General features: G+C 42.0%; 1 protein-coding gene across 41 annotated transcripts in view; it reads right to left on the bottom strand.

Annotated features, from left to right (window-relative positions):
* The window catches only part of EPB41 (erythrocyte membrane protein band 4.1), a 189,554-nt gene that overhangs the window by 3,305 nt on the left and 164,696 nt on the right, over positions 1–21,553 (bottom strand). For 27 of the 41 annotated variants that reach the window (XM_084963563.1, XM_084963543.1, XM_084963534.1 and 24 more), the window contains 4 exons: positions 12,367–12,495; positions 5,041–5,142; positions 3,337–3,417; positions 322–426 (listed from right to left, as the gene is read on the bottom strand). In XM_084963563.1, the coding sequence (XP_084819689.1) occupies positions 328–426; positions 3,337–3,417; positions 5,041–5,142; positions 12,367–12,495 (411 nt within the window). In that variant the 3' untranslated portion in view covers positions 322–327. Of the gene's footprint in view, positions 1–321; positions 427–3,336; positions 3,418–5,040; positions 5,143–12,366; positions 12,496–13,694; positions 14,148–21,553 lie in introns of all 41 variants that reach the window. The other 14 variants (XM_084963524.1, XM_013995826.3, XM_084963520.1 and 11 more) reach the window with 2 other exon arrangements.

Raw genomic sequence — 21,553 nt, 5'->3', positions numbered from 1 at the left:
CCCTCTGAGGTCTAGAGTCAGAGAGATTGGTGACAGCAGAGAGCAGAGCAGCAGGGGGGTGGGGGTAGGTGAGGGGGAGAAGCAGGAGGACACAGGAAAACTCAAGAGATGGGTGGGGTTTACATCCACCTTTGGGGCATCTCTTCCAACCTGCCACACGGCACTGCTAAGGGCAGGAGGAGGCCTAGCTGCTTTAGTTGGAGCTGGATACTTAATAACCTCCCAAGTCACCCTCATCGGAGCTCCTCTGCCTTCACTTGATCAGGTGCTGGTGTGGATGCCTTTGAGGGGATGGCTCCACCCCACAAGAACAGCCCATACCTGAGCTCACTCCTCAGAGATTTCGGTCTCCTGATGGACGACCACCTTGGTCACTGACATGTCTGGGTGCTGCTCCTTTGCCTCCTTGATGGCCTGTACGAGGACCTGAGAAAGACAAAAACAATGCCCATCAAGCAGAAAGCAGGCAGGCTGGTGAAGGAAGGCAGGGGTCACAGGACACCATTTCAACTTCTCTGCCTGCAGTACTGAGGCTAAGCCAAGCTGATGCTGGCCTTGCTACCCTATCCTGCTTAGGAATGAAAACACTGAGGCCGGGAAAGGCTAGAGCTGTCTTAAGGAGTCAGAGAGGGACTTCAGGGGTGATCATCACGCCTGGGCGGGTCTGGGAGGATTCAGTCGAAGGGACAAAGTCTGTGCTCAGCACAGGAAAAATGAGAAGCTCAGGACAGGAGAGGAAAACAACAAAGCAGGCTATAAAAAGAGATGTCTTTGGTGAAAGTAGAGAGAAGAAAGAAAGAATGGGAGTGCCTGTGACACGCCACGCACTGGCCTAAGTACATTACTTCTTATTTACTTAATCTTCACAAGAACTCAGTGAATTAGGGCAGCATCATTATTTCCATTTTATTTATTTTTATTTTTATTTCTCTGCTTTTTAGGGCTGCACCTGCAGCATATGGAGGTTCCCAGGCTAGTGGTTGAAGTAGAGCTACAGCTGCTGGCCTACACCACAGCCACAGCCACGCAGGATCCAAGCTGTGCCTTCGACCTATACCACAGCTCGTAGCAACACCGGATCCTTAACCCACTGAGCAAGACCAGGGGTTGAACCCGAAACCTCATGGTTCCTAGTTGGATTCGTTTCCTCTGCGCCATGACGGGAACTCCTCCATTTTATTTTTAAATTTTTTTTTGCCACACCCATGGGATATGGAAGTCCCCAGGCCAGTGACTGAATCTGAGCCATAGCTGTGACCCATGTCATGGCTGCATGTCACATCCTTAACCCACTGTGCCACAGCAGGAACTCCTATTTCCATTTTATAGATGAAAAAAACCAAGATTCAGTGACTAAATAAAGTGCTTAATGTTTCACAGCTAGTAAGTTTCATACAACGGGGATTTCACTTAAGTCCATCAGACTTTCCTCTTTTGTCTTTTAATTTCAGCAGGAGGCGGAAGGGGACGACAACCTTGTTTTAGCATCTGGAGGAGTTTTGATCATTTTAGAAAAGCTGAAGGGAGCGGAGGGAGAGTCAAAAAAGAGCAAGGATACCACTGCGCCCCTCAAGCTCAGAGCACCCCAATGTGGAAGAGCCCAACATGGCCTTTGGGAGATGGAAGCGAGGGATTCTCAAGACAGGCCCCCCATCAAAAGGACTCCAGCTACCTCTGATCAGCTGACGGTGACCCTGGCTCTTAAGATCAACTTCAGGAGGAACAGGAAGCAGGGAAATCCCTTTCAGTCCCTGGACTCCATGAAAGCCGTTCTTGGCCCCACTACCTCCACAGGCCACTGCTCATCCTCCCTCACCCTGTTTCCCCAACCAATCCGCTCAAGGCCCAGCCCAAGCCCCCTCTCTGGCTACCCTGGCCTCTGCCTCTCTCTCTCTGACAGCTACACCTTCCCAAAGTGCATGCCCCATCCAGAGGGCACCATGTCTCATCCCTTCCACGTGCCCCTTGACACAAGAGCACCTCTCGAAGCTATTAAGTGTGTTTGTCCCTTTGTCCTAGTAACTCTGAGAGAAACATATGATGATCTTTACTTTTCAGATGGTGAGACTAGAGCTCAGAGAGGTAAAATCACTTGCTCAAAGGCACACAGCCAGTTAGTTGCAGAGTCAGGATTCAATCCAAGTCTGTCTCTCTCCAAAGCCAAAACACCTTGCCATCCTGCTGTTCTTGTCTAGCACAGGCCAAGCTCATGGCAGGGGGTCAGATCACACCAGACTGCGTGGGTGGGGGGAGGATGGTAATGCAGCAGTATCCGCTGAGCTGAGGCAAACAGGCTGTAAGGCCTCCCACCTGGGCTTTTGCCCCCTTGCTGCTGGGACCCTCAGGCCAGTGTTCTCAGCTGTAAGTCTCAGTCCTGCTGCCAAGAGACTGCCAGCACTACAGCTCAGTTTTCTGTTGTTTTTTTTTTTTTTTTCTTTTAAGGCACTCAGCATATCACCATAAAGGCCACAGAGCTATTGCTCCAGCACTCCTGTCAATGCTTCCAGAGGCATTTGCATGCAGTCTCTTCCACCGCTCTTCTTTGCAGCTTTATTGTTCTAACTTCATCCAGCAGAGAATTGGGAACATTAATCCTGACCTTATTATTTGCTAATTGCTTGAAGCACACAATTAGCACCTAATTAACATAAAAGCATAGAATTTTAGCACTCAGAAGGGCCCAGAAATTATCTAGATCAACCTACTCTCTTTTAGGAGAGGAGGAAAAAAAAAAAAAATGGAGGTAAAGTGATTTGGCCAAGGTCATACAGCAAGTGATAGATCTAGGACAAAAACCAAGTTCCAAGTCTCCTGATTTCCAGGCCATCACATTATGTCCCCACGAGCTGGCCCCCCAGCCATGACAGCCTCCGGAGGCTAGAGCTACACCTTGGTTTGATATCGTCTACTGTCTCCAGCACAGGTCAAGGGACACGATATCCCTGAACTGCATTTGCTTGGAGCCCACCACGCGCCACACGATGTACATCCGTCCGTTTCTCACTGGATCCTCACAACAAGCTTGAAGGAAGACGCTATCTTACAGATGAGGAAACAGAGGCCTCGGGAGTTGCGAGCCAGAATGTGGAAAGAACTAGGATTTGAACTCAGATCTTCTGAGTCCAAAGCGCATATTCTTTCTCTCACACTTGCCTGCTTCCCCAGTCTGTGGTCCCCACCGCACAGGCTTCTATGGTCTGACTCCCTTTGTCCTTCTCAATTAAGAGCTAGAGTAGCAGAGGGGGCTCTTGGGAGATGAAGCTGTTGTCTTTTGCAAGCCCGCTCTGGCGTCCATCAGCCACCCTCTCATGCCTAGAATTCCCTCAGCGTTCCCACCTGATCATGGTCAATATCGCCATCTCCTGTGATCACAATTCTCTTTTCAATCCGGGTCTCAGAAATCCCGCCTTTTACAGTCTGAAACCAAAGGGAGGTGATCGTATGAGAAAAAAGGAAAAACAAAACAAAACCCAAACCAGCAAAAACCAAACAAACAGACAAAACAAACCAACAACAAACAGCAAGAAATTAGTCCGAAAACTACACTTCAAATTTTAATCTGCTGCTGGGTACTGGATAAGACAGCTTTCTCACAAAATGTTCAAAATCTTGGCTAGACCTGCTGAAATGAGACACCACTATTCCCCTGTATTGCTAAAATCTTTAATAAACTAAACAGAATGTCATAATTCTCTATTTATTCACTTTTTCCTTTTCCTTCCTCCCAAACACCGTAGAATTTCAGTGAGTAAACAAAACAGACAGGTGTCTCTTTTTGCTCTTTTCCCGTATATTTTGATAATTTTCAAGAGCGGAAAAAAATCAGAAGAATATAAACAAAAATGTCATGAAGCTTGAAATGAGGATCTTTATTTTAAAACATTTTTAGAGTTCCCATCGTGGCACAGCAGAAACGAATCCAACTAGGAACCATAAAGTTGAGGGTTTGATCCCTCAGTGGGTTAAGGATTCAGCATTGCCGTGAGCTGTGGTGTAGGTCGCAGACGTGGCTCGGATCCTGCGTTACTGTGGCTGTGGCGTAGGCCGGCAGCAGTAGCTCTGATTTGACCCCTAGCCTGGGAAACGCCACTGCTGAAGGTCTGCCCCTAAAAAAATAAAAAAACCAAAAAAAAAAAAAAAGAAATATATATAACATTTTTAGAGTTCCCTCCATGGCACAGTAGGTTAAGAATCCGACTGCAGTGGCTTGGGTGGCTACAGAGGGAGGCGCAGGTTCAATCCCCAACCTGGTACAGTGGATTAAAGGATTTGGTGTTGCTGCTGTGGCTTGGATTGAGTCCCTGGCCTGGGAACTTCCATATGCCACAGGTGCGAACATTAAAAAAATAAAATGTCAAAAGATCCTCAAATAATCCCCCTCAGGGTGGATAGGTTTCCCTACTTGAAGAAAATAAAAATCTAAACATCTGTGTGTTGATGATGGAGGCTGGTCAGGAATCTAGATTTCTTATAAGAAAATGCTTTCTCCTCTAGTGCCACAGCTAACATGGACTGTCTGATTTTTTAGGAGTTGTTCCAATTTTAGATACTTTGTCCCTCCTGCCCCCCCTCCCGGAAACATATTCTAATAATTCCAGTATTTCAGTATCCAAACTATAGTTCCTATGGCTTGATGGACATGACATAAAAATTATTTGTCAGACCTCGAGTTTTGATTTTTGGCTTAGAAAATACGGTTGTTTAACAATACCAGTAACACCTGCCCTTAAACTGACTTTTTAAACTTACTTCCACAGCCAGATGGGAGACCCACTGACCAGAGAGAAAGACGAATGTGTAAAGAGAACAACCACAGGTGACCTTATGAAACCACTAAGTAGGGAGGATACCAAGGGTCCTCCTGGGCTTATTGCTGGCAAAAGCAGCAGGGCCTTTCCACCCCAGACAGTGGAGATAATTTGGCTCCACAGGGGTGAGGCTAAAAACCTTTGCTTAGGGACCAGGGTCCTTCTTGCAGAGAGTCAGTAAGCTTGGCATGCCACTAGATTTCAGAAGGAATTTCTAGCTGTCTGTTGTTACCTTGGTAATCTGAGTTGTGGTGGTGCTGCTGGTGGTCTCAGATGTGATGGTCTGAGCTGTCAGCAAGACTCCTGGGTCCAAGTCCCCATTGCTGTCGTCAGTCTGCAGAAGGAAGCACAACTTATCAGCAGGGCCTCTTCGGAAGCCTCGTGGGCGAATGCTGTAGATGTAGCTTTGCTCTGCAGATGTATGTTCTAAAGCAAAAACCCAATTCCCTTACAATGATCTCTTGATTAATAAATAAAAGTAATCCCCAGGGAATAAAGCTCCTAAAAAAGTTGTATGAATCTGGTTTCCTCAGCATTGGGTCAGTGACATGATCAGAAAAAGGAAGCAGGAATGTAGCCACAGGTTCAACAAGAGTGACAATAACTACGCACATGCGTACGGCATTTTACAGTTCACACATAGCCTTCAAAACTTTACCTATTTTGATGCTTACATAAGCCCTGTGAATATAAATAGGAAAGGCAGGAACCTATTAGCACTCCCAGGTAAGACTCAGGCTCACAGAAAGTGAATGATTTGCAAAGGACTCAAAACTAATACTCTCTACAAATCTGGAGCTCTTTAAACATCATTCAAGGCAGAAAAGAAAAGCATAAACTCTTGATTGTTAAAGCATGGCTAGGTTCTGAATCACAGGGTAGAACTTTCCAGAAGGAACCAGCAATGGTCCTTGCTGGGACTTAAGAAGCCAAGGAGTCTCAGGCTATCTTCTCCGAAGATCAAGAAGGGAGACTGCAGCACAGGAGGTAGAAGATATCCTGTTAAGGCAAAGTGGTGGGAAATACATATAATATCTTAATGACATTTCTGATAACAAAACTATTATTGAGACGGATCCTCCTCATTATAGGAGAGGTTTAAAAGTATTTAAAATGCGGGGCTACACAACTCATCTATGAAGAGAACAAGGGCCGGGGCTACCTCTCATTTCTCCGGAGCCCACTGTACAAAGACCAAAATAAACATATTATGATCAGGCTGAGAAATGACATCAGCAAAAAGGAAGAGCGATGGTTGGCAGGGAGCCAAACTCAGCCTGACAGTTATCAGCGACCATTTGGGCCATTAGCCCAGACTCAGAGCTGCTGATAACCCCTGACCAAGATGGAAACAAGCGAGACGAGGAGGATAGAGGCTGCCCACCTACATGCTTTCCAGATAGTCATGACCTAAAATACCTGGTACTGGCATTGCACACTGTCCCAGAGGGGGATTTGGAGAATTGGCATTATTTTCTTAAAGAACCCCGCAGCAAGCTGTGTTAAGTTACTATCTTTCTCTGCCTCTTCATATAAGTCATTTGTACTCTAAGCAGGGGCCTCAAACCTGTTCACGAGCAGGACCACATTTCACCGAGCTGAAACTTTGAGCTGTGGGGGTTGGGGAGAGGAGGGCAGAAGAGAGGAAGAGAATCACGAAGGAGAAGAGTCCCTGGCTGGGTTCCCTTCCAGGTAGGAATTTGGACAAAACAGAGACAGAATGTGATTGTGTCACCTGAGTCTTTCACACATGCCACTACCTTCCCAGGCATATTACTGGCTAGTTCACCAACACTTTCCTCAGCCCAGACCTACTTATCTACCTTAGATTCAGACTCAAGTAATATTTATTGCACTCCTACCACGTGCTACACACATAATGCAACTGTTAATTATACCTTTCAATATCTAAGGTAGGTACTATTATCTATACTCATTGTATAATTAAGAAAACAGGTCCAGTGAAGTCCTGTTGTATATATCACAGGGAACTATATCCAATCTCTTGTGATAGAACATGATAGAAGATAATATGAGAAAAAGAATGTCCATATATGTATGACTGGGTCACTATGCTGTATAGCAGAAATTGACAGAACACTGTAAATCAACTATAATAAGAAAATTTTAAAAAAAGAAAGAAAGAAAGAAAACAGGTCCAGAGAGGTTAAATAATTTGTCAAGGTTCTATGTTAATAAGTGTTTGAAGGAGGACTTAGGGCAAGAAGCTTCTTGTCTGAAGACAGGGGTTAGGGTCCCAGCTCAGGCCGTAACTAGTCGGTAAGCCATCCTGACTTTTCTGAGCTTTAGTCTTCTCACTTACAACAGGCAATCCTGTAACATGTGCTCTGCCTCCACTGTAGCATTGCTGGGAAGATCAAAAGAGATTTTAGAAATAAAAGAACTTCACAAGTTGTTATTAAGAATCTGTGTGCCAAGAGGGCTAAAACTCTTTGAAGAGCTCCTCCCCGACTAAACCTGAGAATCTATTTTCTTCTACCTCCCACCCACCCCCTTACTCCTCCTTTTCTGTCTTTGAAGAAGGTTGGAAGAGGTAGGAGATGTTCTGATTTCCGACTTACATTCTTCCCACATGAGGCCTCTTTTCTTATCAAGGTTTCCTTAAAATGGTACTGGGGCTTTCACAGTTGCTTATGAAGTTAAACATCCCTTTATCCATGACCCAGCAGTTCCACTCTTAGGTGTTTACCCAAGGTCAGGGAAAACATACGTCCACAGAAAGACCCGCACATGAATGTTTAAGGCAGCTTTATTCATATTTGGCCTACACTGGAATCAATGCAACTGTCCATCCACAAATGAAAAGATAAAGAAATTGTGGTATATTCATACAATGGAATACTACTCAATGATAAAAAAAAAACAGTGAAAACTATGGATTCATGTAACATGGATGAATCTGAAAAACAGGTTCAGACACAAAAGTGCATGACTATATATTTCCATGTATGAAGTCCAAGAACAGGCAAAAATAAGCTATGGTGATAGAAATCAGAGCCGTGGATGTCTAGAGGGGTAGGGATGGACTGGAAAAGGCTATGAAGAAAGTGTCTGGAGTCATGGAAATGTTCTGTACCCTAAATCTGTCTTGGTTACACAGGCAGATACATTTGTCAAAACCATGAACTCTTAAAATCTGTGCATATCACTATATGTAAATTTTACCTCCAGTACATATACATGCACATACATGCAAACAGTAAAACTCTACTCTGGCTCCCCACCTCCTCTCACCATGTCTCAAAGTGTGAACAGATTTTTAAAAATACATAATAGGAGTTCCCACTGTGACTGAGAAATAGCAAACCCAACTTGTATCCATGAAGACACGGATTTGACCCCTGGCCCCACTCAGTGGGTAAAGAATCTCGTGTTGCCGGGAGCTGTGGTATAGGTCACAGATGTAGCTTGGATATGGCATTGCCCTGGCTGTGGCAGAGGCTGATAGCTGCAGCCTGGGAACTTCCGTATGCTGTGGGTGCAGCCCTAAAAAAAAAAAAAATACATAATAACAATAACAAATAATTATCTGGTGCTTATTATGTGCTAGGCACTTTTTAAAATGTATTATTTACACTATATTGCTTTGCGCTTCTTCATTTACCAACTTATCACGTAGACATTTCCATTACAAGCTTTTAAAAATATCTGTAAGAATCACCTTAATGGAATGTACTGTATTTTATTTAACTTGTTCCCTACTGATGGACATTTAGGTTGTTTCCATGGTAGTGACAACTTAATTTGAAATGCACATTCTGAAATGCACATTTTATGTATATTAACTTATTTATTCCTTGTAACAATCCTATGAGGTAGAATTATCATTAACCCTATTTTACAAAGGAGAAAGTTGAGGCATGGAGTGATTCACTGACATGACTGCACACTAATAAGGGGTGGAGCAGGCTCAAACCTTGGAAATTTGATTCCAAAGTCCACACTTTTCCCCACTAGACTCCATCACCTAGCATCAATAAGAAGAAAAATTAAACCGTATGTTGGCCAACAATCTTAAGCCCAGTAAAGATGAAATAAAGGCAGATGTATAACAATATATTAATAGCTACCTCCCCCCCACGGCATGTGGAAGTTCCCAGGACAGGGATCAGACTCAAGACACAGCAGTGACAACGCTGGATCCTCAGCCACTAGGCCACCAGGGAACTCCAATAGCTACCATTTTGGAATAGCTACTATATGCCACACAAATATTATCTTTATCTCAATAACCTTATAAAGGTATTTTTCAGAAGAGAAAGCTAAGGCTCAAAGACGTTAAGTGACTTGCTGAAGGTCACAAAACTAGCATGTGTTGGAATTAAGATTCAGATGTATCTAACTCCAAAGCCTACATGCTTTATCTCATACATTCATGATGCCTCTCTATTCCTCCTACATGCTAGGATATTTTCAAATGACTACTTTTTGGAGTTCCTGCTGTGGCACAGTGGGTTAAGAATCTGACTGCAGCAGCTCAGATCCCTGTAGAAGCTCGGGTTTGATCCCCGGCCGGCTACAGTGGGTTAAAGGATCTGGCATTGTTGCAGCTGCAGAGTAGGTCACACTTGTGGCTTGGATTCAATCCCTGGCCCAGGAATTTTCATATGCTACAGGTGTGGCCATAAAACAAATAAAATTTCAAAAGTTAAAAATAATAACATGACTGCTTCTTTTGCCATTTGCAGCAATATTTATGCATAGAGATTATCATACTAAGTGAACTAAGTCAGGAAGAGAAAGACAAATACCACATTATATCACTTATATGTGGAATCTAAAATATGGCATAAGTGAACCTATCTACAAAACAGAAACAGACTCACGGACATAGAGAACAGACTTGTAGTTGACAAGGGCATGGGGGGAGGGAATGGAGTGGACTGGAGTTTGGGGTTAGTAGATGCAAACATTATTTAGAATGGATAAACAATAAAGTGCTACTGTATAGCACAGGGAACTATATCCAGTCTCCTGGGACAGACCATGATGGAAAAGAATTGAAATAAAAGAAAAAAGAACGTATGTGTGTGTGTGTGTGTGAGACAGAGTCACTTTGCTGGATCACAGAAATTGGTACAACACTGGAAATCAACTATACTATAATAAAATAATTTTAAAAAATAAAATGACTGCTTCCTTTCCCCCTTTTCTGCAGGGCTACGTTCAAATTGAACACAGGCTTCTGTGGGCAGGATGGCACTAACAACTTTTTATTTTTTACTTTGTTTTTTTTAGGGCTGTACCTGTGGCATATGGACGTTCCCAGGCTAGGGGTCAAACTGGACTTGTAGCTGCTGGCCTACACTGCAGCCACAGCAACTCAGGATCTGAGCTGCGTCTGCAACCTACACCACAGCTCATAGCAATGCCGGATCCTTAACCCACTCAGAGAGGCCAGGGATCAAACATATATCCTCATGGAAATTAGTTGGATTCCTTTCCACTGCACCATAAGGGAACTTCGCTAACAACTTTTTAAATAATTTATTTTGAACCATTAAAAAATTTTGTATTGCATATGCACAGGCTACAAAATTTAAAAAGTTCAAAATGGAGATCAGTGAAATGTCAATCTCCCTCCCACTCCTGACCACAATCCTATAGTCCCTGGCTTTTTCATCCCAGGCCACCACTGGTGGTTTTCTGTCTTTGTTTTGAGTACCTATTCAGAGGTAGTATATTCACTTATAAGCGTATTCATACATAGCTGTACATACATCCCTTTTTCCTCCTATAAACAGTAGCATATTACTTATATCACATTGCACTGTGCTTTTGCACTTACCAATTTACCATGTAGATTATTCCCATCAGAAGCTTTGTTTTAATGGCTGCACAGAATTACCTTAATTGCATGTACCATCATTTACCAAGCTGGTCCCTACTGATGGACAGGTTGGTTCCCTGGTAGTGACAACATAAAGGGTTCCTTCCACATGCAATGACTTGTTTCCTACATCCCCTGGCTTGCAGTGCACACGGTCGTAAAGGAATGTCCTCTGCCTTCCTTCGTAGTCCCCTTCACTGCCAAGTCCTGTTCATCCATCTCTTGTCTCTCCTGACACAGCTCTTTCTTCTTATTTCCTCAGGCTACACTTTAGTTCTTCACAGGCAGCCCCCCAGACGGGCCGTAGCATACTCCCGTCTCCAGGCAGCCCCTCCTTTAATGGATTCAGCACACAGCTCTGGGGGCCGTCTTCCAAAACCACTGCTTTAATTAGAACACTGTATCACCACTGCCAGAAAATCTAAAGCAATCTCTCATCATTTACCAAACTCAAATCCCATACTCTGGACCACAAGAGAGAGAAGGGGGAAGCGCACGGACGTTGACTGAGTGCCTGTGTCTGCACCAGGCTCTTTACAGACATCGTTTCACTTCATCCTCTCCCAAGTCTTGCAGCCGTAGACAGCATTAACCCCATTTCACAGGCAGGAAACAGAGGCTTAGAGAGATCGGCAATTTGTTTAACGTTATCCTGGGAGTACATGGCTGAGCTAGGACACAAACTCTATGTGACTGGCAAGCTAAACTGTTTCCTCAAGGTGGATGTCATCATCCAGTTTACAGGGATGTGAGGATTAACCGAAAGGATTTAATGTGAAATCACCCGCACAGAGCTTCACATGGCTGCCTCCTTCCCCTCATGCAGGCTTCAGCTAAAATGTCACCTCTTTAGAGAGGATTTTCCTGAATCTAGCCCCAAAATAGCAACTCTTCATGTTATCCCATACTGTCTAATTCTTGCTCCTATTTTACTTTTTTCATAGCATTTATCACTGTCTGAAATTCATACATTTGTTTATGTGTTTTATTGCCTGTCTCTCCTGACTGGAACATCAGTAACAGAGGGTAGGGCCCGTGTCCACTCTGTACACTGCCCTGGCCTAATACATAAATGCTCAACAAATAGTGGCTGATGTGATAAATTTACAGCTCGGTTTATAGAGGGAAGAGTTTTTCTCACTTTTGGCTTCTGTGAATAAAAAAGAAAACAATTTGACACAAGCAACCCTAGCTCATTCAAATTATCAGCAATGAGGGAGAAATAGTACTGAAAGTAGGGAGTAAACAAAAAAATTTTAAATACTAAATTCTTATGTGATTTTAAGTTTAACTGTAATACACTGACGATAATTGTTATAGCTGGTACTTATTTATGCTTTCAGGCATGGTGCTCAAGTCAATTCCACACAGTGCTGTGTCTTATAGAAGCTTCAAATAAGATCGTGTGGTAGATGCGGACATCATGTGGGGTGGAAGTGGGGAGTGGGCTGGGGCATCCAAGCTCAGAGATGTTCAATCACACTTTTGAGGTAGTAAACGGAGACTCTGGGACCTGAGCGCAGGTTTGTCTGACCCAAAGCCCACGTTCTCAACCATTACACTGGTTTGAGAGCAGGCATCTCTTCTGAAAAGAACTGCCCAGAAAAGCCCTGCGTTATTATTGCAGCAGGGGATTGGAACCCTGTGAAGAAAGGTTATTCATCTTTACTCCAGTCTTGGGTTCTGAGACATCAAACCGTGTCCTACCTGGGCAGCCTCATAAGTGATGGTCTTGGTCTCGGTGTGGACAATAGGGACATCTTTGGTTGGGATTTCACTTTTCACAGCATTGGCAGTGTCTGAGAGGGTGACGGTCTGAGTCTTCACCAGGGGAGGCTGCGAAGCAGTAGAGAAACAGTTACCGGGGAGTCTTCTCAAAGCTGTGGAGAACTAGTCTTCTGACATTGATCTGATCAAAGCGATCACCCTAATCAAGTCAGGGGCTAGCTCAACTGCTGCCCAAGACTTGGACACAATTCCAAAGTGGCCTTCACGAGGTGTCAAATCATGAAGGATATGAGAGAACGGCATTCCCGAAATCACTTTCATATGCTTAATGGAAAGCTATAATATCAGACAGTTATGATTGGGGATATAAAACACTGCAGACTGACCTTCAGAATCTGAATATAAAACTATTTGCCAAATAGCAGTCACATTTGTTTGTCCTTATGACTGTACCATTAAAATTAAGAAAATCAGCTGCATTTCCGCCACTAGGTACAAATGGTACATGAAATGGCAGTGGCACTGGAACACATTACCCGGGAACTCATTAACTTCTTTCAAATCAATGTCAGACACTCACTTTGGAGCTATTGAAAAGAAACAGTATTTGGAAAACTGGAAAGAAAACAATCAGTTCTACCACCACCTGGTGATTAATCTCAGAATTTCAGAAGAATGAACATTAGTGAAATACCAAAGGTTTCTGGTCCATCAGCTCATCTTCCCCAAGACTATAAATCACCCTAAAACTACCATTTGATTGTGGTAAAGTGAAGTGGCCATCCACCTTAGAGTAGCAGATTCGTGCCTATAATCATGGGAGCTCCCATTTGTGGGGTCAGTGGGAGTGGTGGGCTGTACTGTGTGGCTGCAATACGGAAATAATTATTTGGGGCCTGAATTCTCACTTAAAAAGTCAGTTACCCCTTTTATTAATTAAGCGAATTGAGTATTCTGAGCAGGGCCTGAGAACACGGACGCTCCTCATCACAGAAGTCTCAGAAATTCACCTCTTTACACAGCCCATGCTTGAGCAAGGGAAAGAGGCACATACACCAGCTTCATGAAAATAAACAGCTGGAGTTTACCCCCCAAGAGTTCTGTTAAGTCATCAGGGTTTGAGAAAGCATGATGTTACTGTCTCTGAATAAACGTCTTTGTAGTAATCAATTTTATTCTGAGATTTTGAAAAACGCCAAGAGGCTACTACCCTCACCACGGCCACCACCACCACCTCCTCCACAGAACAGATTGTGGCCCTCTCCCAACGTGAGTCGTTAGAGCTGCATCGCTGAATCAGTTACTACCTGGAAACTTCGAATGAGGGTGGGGAACTGGTTACCCACACCAGAGTCAAGAAATGATCCATTCTGCTTTCCAAGTGGCTCTCCTGGTGTAACATGTTCTTCACTACTCTCTGCCTTTTTCTCATCAAGTTGCAGCTGAGAGGAAGCTGGTGACACTGAGGACTCTGAGGCGGCCCTGGCCTGTGCCTCCACTCCTATGCACTCCCCACTCGGGCCTTCTGGCACTTCCTTAACATCAAGAGAGCCAGAGGCCCCCTGCTCCTTCGCGTCTGTCTCCTTGCTGCTTATGGGGAGGGAGCCAAAGTCGAAGTTTTGTGGAGACTCCGACGGGGCGGCCACTTGGCTCTTACTAGGAATTACTGAATGCTTGGGGCCCTCCCGTTCAGAGTCAGGGTTGGTAGATGGCCCCTTTGCCATGGCGGCCACCTCCTCTGTGCGAATGCCATTTATATTCTACAAATGAATGAACACATACAAAAGCAAGAAGATTAGGAACACGTGGGGGAACACAGTGAACTCAGAATCAACAATGATTTTTAAGAGCCTCAGCAATATTAATACTGATATAAACCAAGAATCTGAGCTCCTGAGATGGTCAAAAGGAAGACTTACTGTTCAGTAAACATGTCAGCAACTTAAGCAAATCCAACCTCACGATGGTCATACTTCGACAACATGGTTAAGCTGAGAAATAATTTCTATGTGCCTCACCCATTACCGACCATTACTATGGTCTTCCCTGTATAACACATACACTTCATACTTAAAGGATTAGTGTTCCTACATAGCTAACTCATTACTATGCACAGGGCACAATGCAATTTACGAGTCAATAAAACTTGCTCTAGGAGTCTGATCAGGTTAAAAATGTTCCATATATCTCCAAGCCATATGAATCATCATGCTAGCCTCAGTGGAGAAGCTAAAAGCTAGACTTTGGTTGGCAGAGATATGGAAGTTGAGCACATCCAGCACAGATGTAACCCAATCACTGTCGCAGAATTAACTATAACACTGAAAACAGGGAAACATTCCTTTGTAAACAGAATAAATGTGACTTGGCAGCTAAGAAGTACTTCTTCACAGATGAATGACATAACATTTCCAACCCCTAAGAGACATAAATCTGGGAAACACAGAGAGCTCCCTTCTGGGCTAAATGCCTCACGGCACTGGAAAAATCTATCCAAAGTAAGAACTTCCAAGAGAACTTGGGTGAGAAGATAACATCCCAATAGATGGACCTATTCCTAAAGTTTAAAGAAAGGTGCTGTGGGTGCAAAAAGAGAAGGCACTCACACTAGGAGAAAAAGAATATATAAGACATTTAAGAAATGAACAATCTAAGGGAAGCCAGATGTCAGGAAAAGTGACATCTGTATGTGCTCACCAGAGAGCTGCAAATAAGCCACTTGGGTCTGAAATTTTGGTAGGATCAATTTACCATATTGCGCACCACAGAGGAACTGAACAGAAAAGGGCTCTTTCTAAAAGGTGTTCCTAGAGTAAATGAACATGTGCTTGGAAAAGCTTACACATTTTAGTACTCAAATCATACTATATGGATTATATTAAAAAAAAATCACTGCTATTCCTTAAGTTGTAAACCAGCCTACCTTGCGATGAGTAGAAACCAGTGGTCTAGTAAAGCAAGAAAAGATGCACTGCACTCAGGAGCTTCGGACAAATTTATTTCTTGTATGTTAGTTTTTTTGTTTTTTGCTTTTTGGGGTTTTTTTTTGGCCATACCTTTGACATGTGGAAGTTCCTGGACCAGAGATCTAACCTGTACCACAGCAGCGACCTGAGTCGCTGCCGTGATAACACTGAATCCTTAACCCACTGCCCCACAACTCAGACAACTTTCCTTTAAGCCATTTTAGAACAGTCAACTCAAGAGCACCTCAAAGTAGTACCAGGTGAACTCAGATTAGGCAGGTCTTTCACTGACTGATTTCGAATTATTACTTAGGACATGAAAAACTGAATTGAGAGACGACAACAGAAACTCTGTCTACAGATGTATCAGAGATACATAAACTATCCTTGCGAAGGGCATATGAATTTCCTCATGTTTAAAATGAGAATAATACTTGGTTTGGCTCACAGGATGCTGAGGATCAAATACAATAATATATATGAAAGCACTTTGTAAATTTTCAAAGACCATGTAGATTCCCTTAATTCAATGAGCATTATCTGAGCACCTATAATAGGCTAGGGCCCAGGGGACACGAGAATGAGTTTGTTGTTATATTAATAACAACACTGGACTACTTTCTAGGGCACTTATCTCACCACTTCTTTTCAGTCAGACAAGCTGTTATGGAGCTGCCCCAAAATAGATCAGCTGGTAATAAACAAGTAGTCTTTCTCAAATTGCTGTAAGCTAGCTTTCACACTCTCAATAGCACAGCCAAACCCACTCACATGGAGAGGAGCTTCACGGCTTCTCCAAATAATTTTGTCACAACTGAGAAGGCTGATTGATAATCAGGAAAATATCTAAAGCAATCAAGTAAAAGCAAGTTTTATACCAGTCTGCTCAAGTGGTAAGCGGTGGTCTTTCTTTTTGTGACTTAAACACTGCTTAGGCCAGCACCACCTGGCCCAAAGTTGCCTACTGCTGAGTAAAATTAGATAGATCAACCATTATTTTCAAAGCAAGAACAGAGGAGATCAAGGGTAAAAGCTGTAGCCAAAATAACATCAATTCAACAAATATTTACTGATCATCTAATGTGTATTAGTCATTGGAAATAAAAGGAAAACTGATAACAGTTGGGTTGGATTGCCACTTACAGCACCTCACATATGGTCAAATCAGCCGCTCCAGTTGGCTCTGTTGTCTGGATCTCTTGACAACTCAGCCAGCTTCTTACTGGACACTCTCCCAGGCATATGGAATGCAATATGCCCCCAACTAAACACATCTCTTCCATTATAATATCTCCCTTATCTATCTGCTTTTCTCTATTCCCACATTTACTATCTTCATTCAGGCTCTCATAATGCCTCAGCCCACTTACTGCTCATGTCCCAAACAACTTTTCTTCTTTTCTTTCTTCCTTCTTTCTGATCTCAAACATCCTCTATTCTGCTGCTAAAGTGTTTATTTCTACAAGGAAAGATTGAAAACTTCATTTTACAGCTTAAAACCCTTTGGTGGTTCCTCACTGCCTTCTGGTTAAAGTTCAGATCCTTTTGTAAGACATAGAAAATACTTTAAAATATGACTCCTCTCTCTCCAGCTTCACTCTGCTACACCTCCACACACAGTCTTCTCTCCATTAATTCAAGACTATCGGCAGTTCCCAGCACAGAGCATGCTTTTTTCCTTTCTTTCTTTTTTTTGCCTCTGCGCCTTTGTTAACACTGTCAGGATGATTCCTTCTGCCTGCAAGTGTATGCTCAGCTTGTGTCAGTTCTGGAAGTTTCCCCCTGGTTGCCTATAGAATGTTTAGATACCATGCCTCTTTTGTTCCATTGTACCCTGTCATTATTGGATTAGTCATCTGTCTTTTCCATTAGACTGAGTTCCATGGGAGATAAGGACTTATTATGTTACTTAGCTCTGTATCTCTTCTGCACAGTTTTTGGCACACAGTAGATGTTCAGTAAAAACTTGCTGAACACATACTAAATAAATCCAGGAGCCCTGAGAACTGCTTTGCCTTGTGCTATTCAAAAACCGAAAAGATGGATGCAACTAGAGATTATCATACTAAATGAAATAAGTCAGAAAGAGAAAGACATTCAATATATCACTTATATGTGGAATCTAAAATATGGCAGATGAACCCATCTAACAAAACAGAAACATACTCACAGACATAGAGAAAAGACTTGTGGTTACTAACAGGGAGAGGGTTGGGAGAGGGATGGAGTAGGAGGTTGGGATTAGCAGATGTAAACTATGTATATATAGAATGGATAAACAATAGAATGGATAAATAACAAGGTCCTACTGTATAGCACAGGGAACTATATTCAATATCCTATGATAAATCATAATAGAAAGGAATATTTTAAAAAGAGCATACATATATGTATAACTGAATCACTTTGCTGAACAGCAGAAATTAACACAACATTGTAAATCAACTATACTTCAGTTAAAAAAAAAAACTGAAAAGGCTGATATGGGAAGAACATAAATAGTGGCCTACTGGACCAGACCGGCGTCCTATCTCCTACATCAGTAAAATAAGAAAAACTAACATTATTGCATGTTCACCATATGAAAAGCACTTTAACACATTTTCTCATTTAATTTTTCACAGCCTCACTATGAGTCACTATCTCTTTTTCACAGATGACGATATGGAGAAGATAAGCAACTCAGAGCTAGTAAGTGACGGAACTAAGGTTTAAACTCAAGTCAATCTCTGATTCTAAAGCCCATTTCTTCCCATGGCAACAGAAAGAATTTCAAGTAGGATCAAAGGACGTGTCCTATCATGTTCAATAAACTTGACTATATTTGGGGGAAGTACAAAGATTGTCCCAAGTCCTCTAAGCAGGATTTTACTGACCAACACTATCTTTTAAAATATAAGGAGAAGGCTGGAAAGCCATAAGAAAGGATTGAAGCAAAAAGAAGATATAAAATCCCCATGCCATAAGACACACACAATTTGGCATGTAACATGAGTGAGGGATTTTAACTGACAGTGCTGTGCCTTTGGCTGTGACCATCAGCAAGGGCCGCTGGATTATATAAGATTCCTCACAACTGAATATACCAAATTGGCCTGGAAACTTTAAAGAGAACTTCTCAAGGATATGAATAACTATATGACTGCATCTGAACCATCCACAGTGACAGACAAAATTGAGACTTACTGTGGTTGCTTGTTTGGCCTGATGAGGGATCTCTGAGAAGGGTGCTACAATAGAAAGACCAGCTGCCTGTATAAAGTATCGCAGGACTATCTAGGTGGTTTCAAGAATATAAGAAGGAAGAATGTTAGACCACTATTTAATTGAGCGGGAATGCTATTTGATCGCAAATTCTCTATTTTACTTAGGTAAATGTTCCTGCTAAGTATGATAATTCAGTATTTTCTTTAGGGGAGAAAAAGCAAGGTGCTTTTTTTTTTATCCCCTAAAGCGTTCTCTTGAAAATGATTTATTCAAATGGATTATGTCACAGGATCATCAAACCCTTAGTATAGATGTGCCTTTGTAGTTATAAATAACCTCTCCCTTGACTTAGGGATTACAGATATCATTAGGAGCAGGATATGGGTGTTTTATAGGTACTCTGCTGCTACGCCATTAAATACAATCCAGAGTCTTTCCTTTTAGTTATTTGAAGGAAGGGATTTATATATTTGAAGAGACTACTGAAAGAACTGCAGTTATGCTGACAAGACTCTCTTATCCTATAAGCGTCACAATGAAAATAAATCCTGAAAATCCTTCTAAAATTTTGCTACATAAGCAAGAGCCACATAAGTTTGTTCTGCAGGGCCTATATAGTAATTTTCCCCACGCATATTTGGTGATTTATTCCTTACTTAGTGAAGGCCAATTTTATCTTTGGATGGCAATAGAAAAACAGTTCCTTTCTCTGTTAAAAGAAAGAAAAAGAACTTGCTATTGTCTCATTTTATCTTTCTATATATTAAAATCCCAAGTAGGCAGTTAAGGACCAGGCGAAGAACAGCAAATTCTTCACTGCCAACCTTGTCATGTGATTTCAGGGATGTACTGTGTAGTTTTTTTGGCCACGCCTGCAGCATGCAGAAGATCCTGGGCCAGGGAGCAAACCTGGGCTGTTGCATCGACCTGGGCCACTGAACTGACAACGCTGTGTCCTTAACCTGATGAGCCACAAGGGGAATCCTCAGAGATGTACTTTCATTTTGGAACCAGGACTAGATTGCTGGAATGAGAGAAGAAGGCAAAAACGCTAATAACTTCAAGGACTTTTGATAATAGGCTGTGTTTTATTTCTTATCCATTTAAAAACTAAATTTTCCAAAGTGTGTGATTATACATATGAAAAAGACCTCAAGGTATACTAAAATATCAGTAGGGGTAGGACTGTAAATAATTTCTTTCTTTGCGTTTTTCTGTATTTCTTAAACTTTCTAAAATGGATATGTACTACCTTTGTAATCACAAATATTAAATGACTTTTCTTATGCAAGCTTTTATAAAATGATCTGTAAAACCTCAACAGTCCGGTAAACAATTTACGAAGGAAGTGCTGATAAATCCTTACTATCCTCCAACTTTATGAAAACAGTTAAAAATAAACCTTAACAGTTTCCTAAATGAAAAAGTATTTAATGGAAAGAATAAGAAATGTCAGTAACTTGTAAATAGTATAAAATTTTTCTTTTATAAGGAGAATATAATATAAAATGGCAGTAATTTAGTGAGTGCATTTTGAAAGTCAAAGTCAATGATGATGGAGTTAATCTATTTGAGTGGAAAAGAAATAGCTCAGATTTAAAGTGTAGCTTCATTATAATTTCTTTAATGTTTTCTGATTTAGAGATGCCAAGAATATTCTCAGAAATGTGAATAAAAATATGGTTAGATCTATGTGGTAAGTCAGAAATTTTCTGTGAATTTCTTACTGGATATCTGCTTTTGAATCAGTGAAGACACTCATGGAAAATTATCACTCTCTTGCCAAAGTCATGATAGCAACTGAGAATATAAAATACTAAAGTGTCCCCAGACTTGATTTGAACATTAACTCTGGACTAGTGACGCAGACTATAGATAAACACTATCATACTTCACATCAAAATGATTTATATTTCTTCTGTGTGGGTAGCTTGTTTTGTTTTTGGCTGAATGCCCTGCACCTCAGGCTGAGATCTGTTACTGAAATCAAGTTTAAGACATCAGAATGAATTGACCAAATTCAATAAACAATTGTTTAACTGCCACCTCAGAAGACAATCCTCTTTTAGGTGATTTTAGGATAAGTAAAAGAAAGAAGTGATCCAGTGTCCAGGGTACTTAGATTTAGCTGAATGAAGATACTGACAATGATAGGTACAGACAGCAGTTAAGTATGTTTGCTTAATAAACTCAGGGCTAAGTAGTGGTTGGGGCAAGGGTGGAACCTTGGGGAGAAGGGAAAATTTTATCAGAGCTGGTCACTAAGCTTAATTACAGCGTCTTTGTTACTTTTTGTGCACTCTCAGTTATCATAACATCACATTAAGCACTGAAATAAGCCAGTCACCAATATTACTGAGTCTACCATTAGTGAAATTAGACAGTTGACAGAACAATTTTAAAAGAATGAAGAGGAGGTCCTGACGTGGCTCAGTGGTTAACAAATCCAACTAGGAACCATGAGGTTGTGGGTTCGATCCCTGGCCTTGCTCAGCGGCTCGGATCCTGTGTTGCTGTGGCTCTGGCGTAGGCTGGTGGCTGCAGCTCTGATTAGACCCCTAGCCTGGGAACCTCCATATGCCACGGGAGCAGCCCTAGAAATGGCAAAAAGACATAAATAAATAAATAAATAAATAAAAGAATGAAGAAAACAGAGTCATATCAGTTACAAAGGTAACTTTTAATGAGAGCCTTGGGAACAGTGTATGTTTACTATTAAGTTTTCAGAAAAATGTTTTTCCTTCACATTCTACTAAGTGTTTTCAAAGATTTTTTTTTTCCCCCTCTGCTTTTTAGGGCCACACCTACAGCATTTGGAAGTCTTCAGGCTAGGGGTCAGATTGGAGCTCTGGCTGCCAACCCACACCACAGCCACAGCAATGACAGATCAGAGCTGAGTCTGCGACCTACACGGCAGCTCACAATGACATTAGATCCTAAGCCCACTGAGCAGGGTCAGGGATTGAACCCGAATCCTCATGGATACTAGTTGG

Source organism: Sus scrofa, chromosome 6, assembly GCF_054392235.1.
Source record: "Sus scrofa isolate SSC_HxYL_T2T_F1_AM1 chromosome 6, Sscrofa_HxYL_maternal_Yorkshire_Landrace_v2.0, whole genome shotgun sequence".
In the NCBI taxonomy this organism is placed as follows: domain Eukaryota; kingdom Metazoa; phylum Chordata; class Mammalia; order Artiodactyla; family Suidae; genus Sus; species Sus scrofa.
Note: the sequence above shows the minus strand (reverse complement) of the source record. Positions and strands in the feature narration are given on the sequence as shown.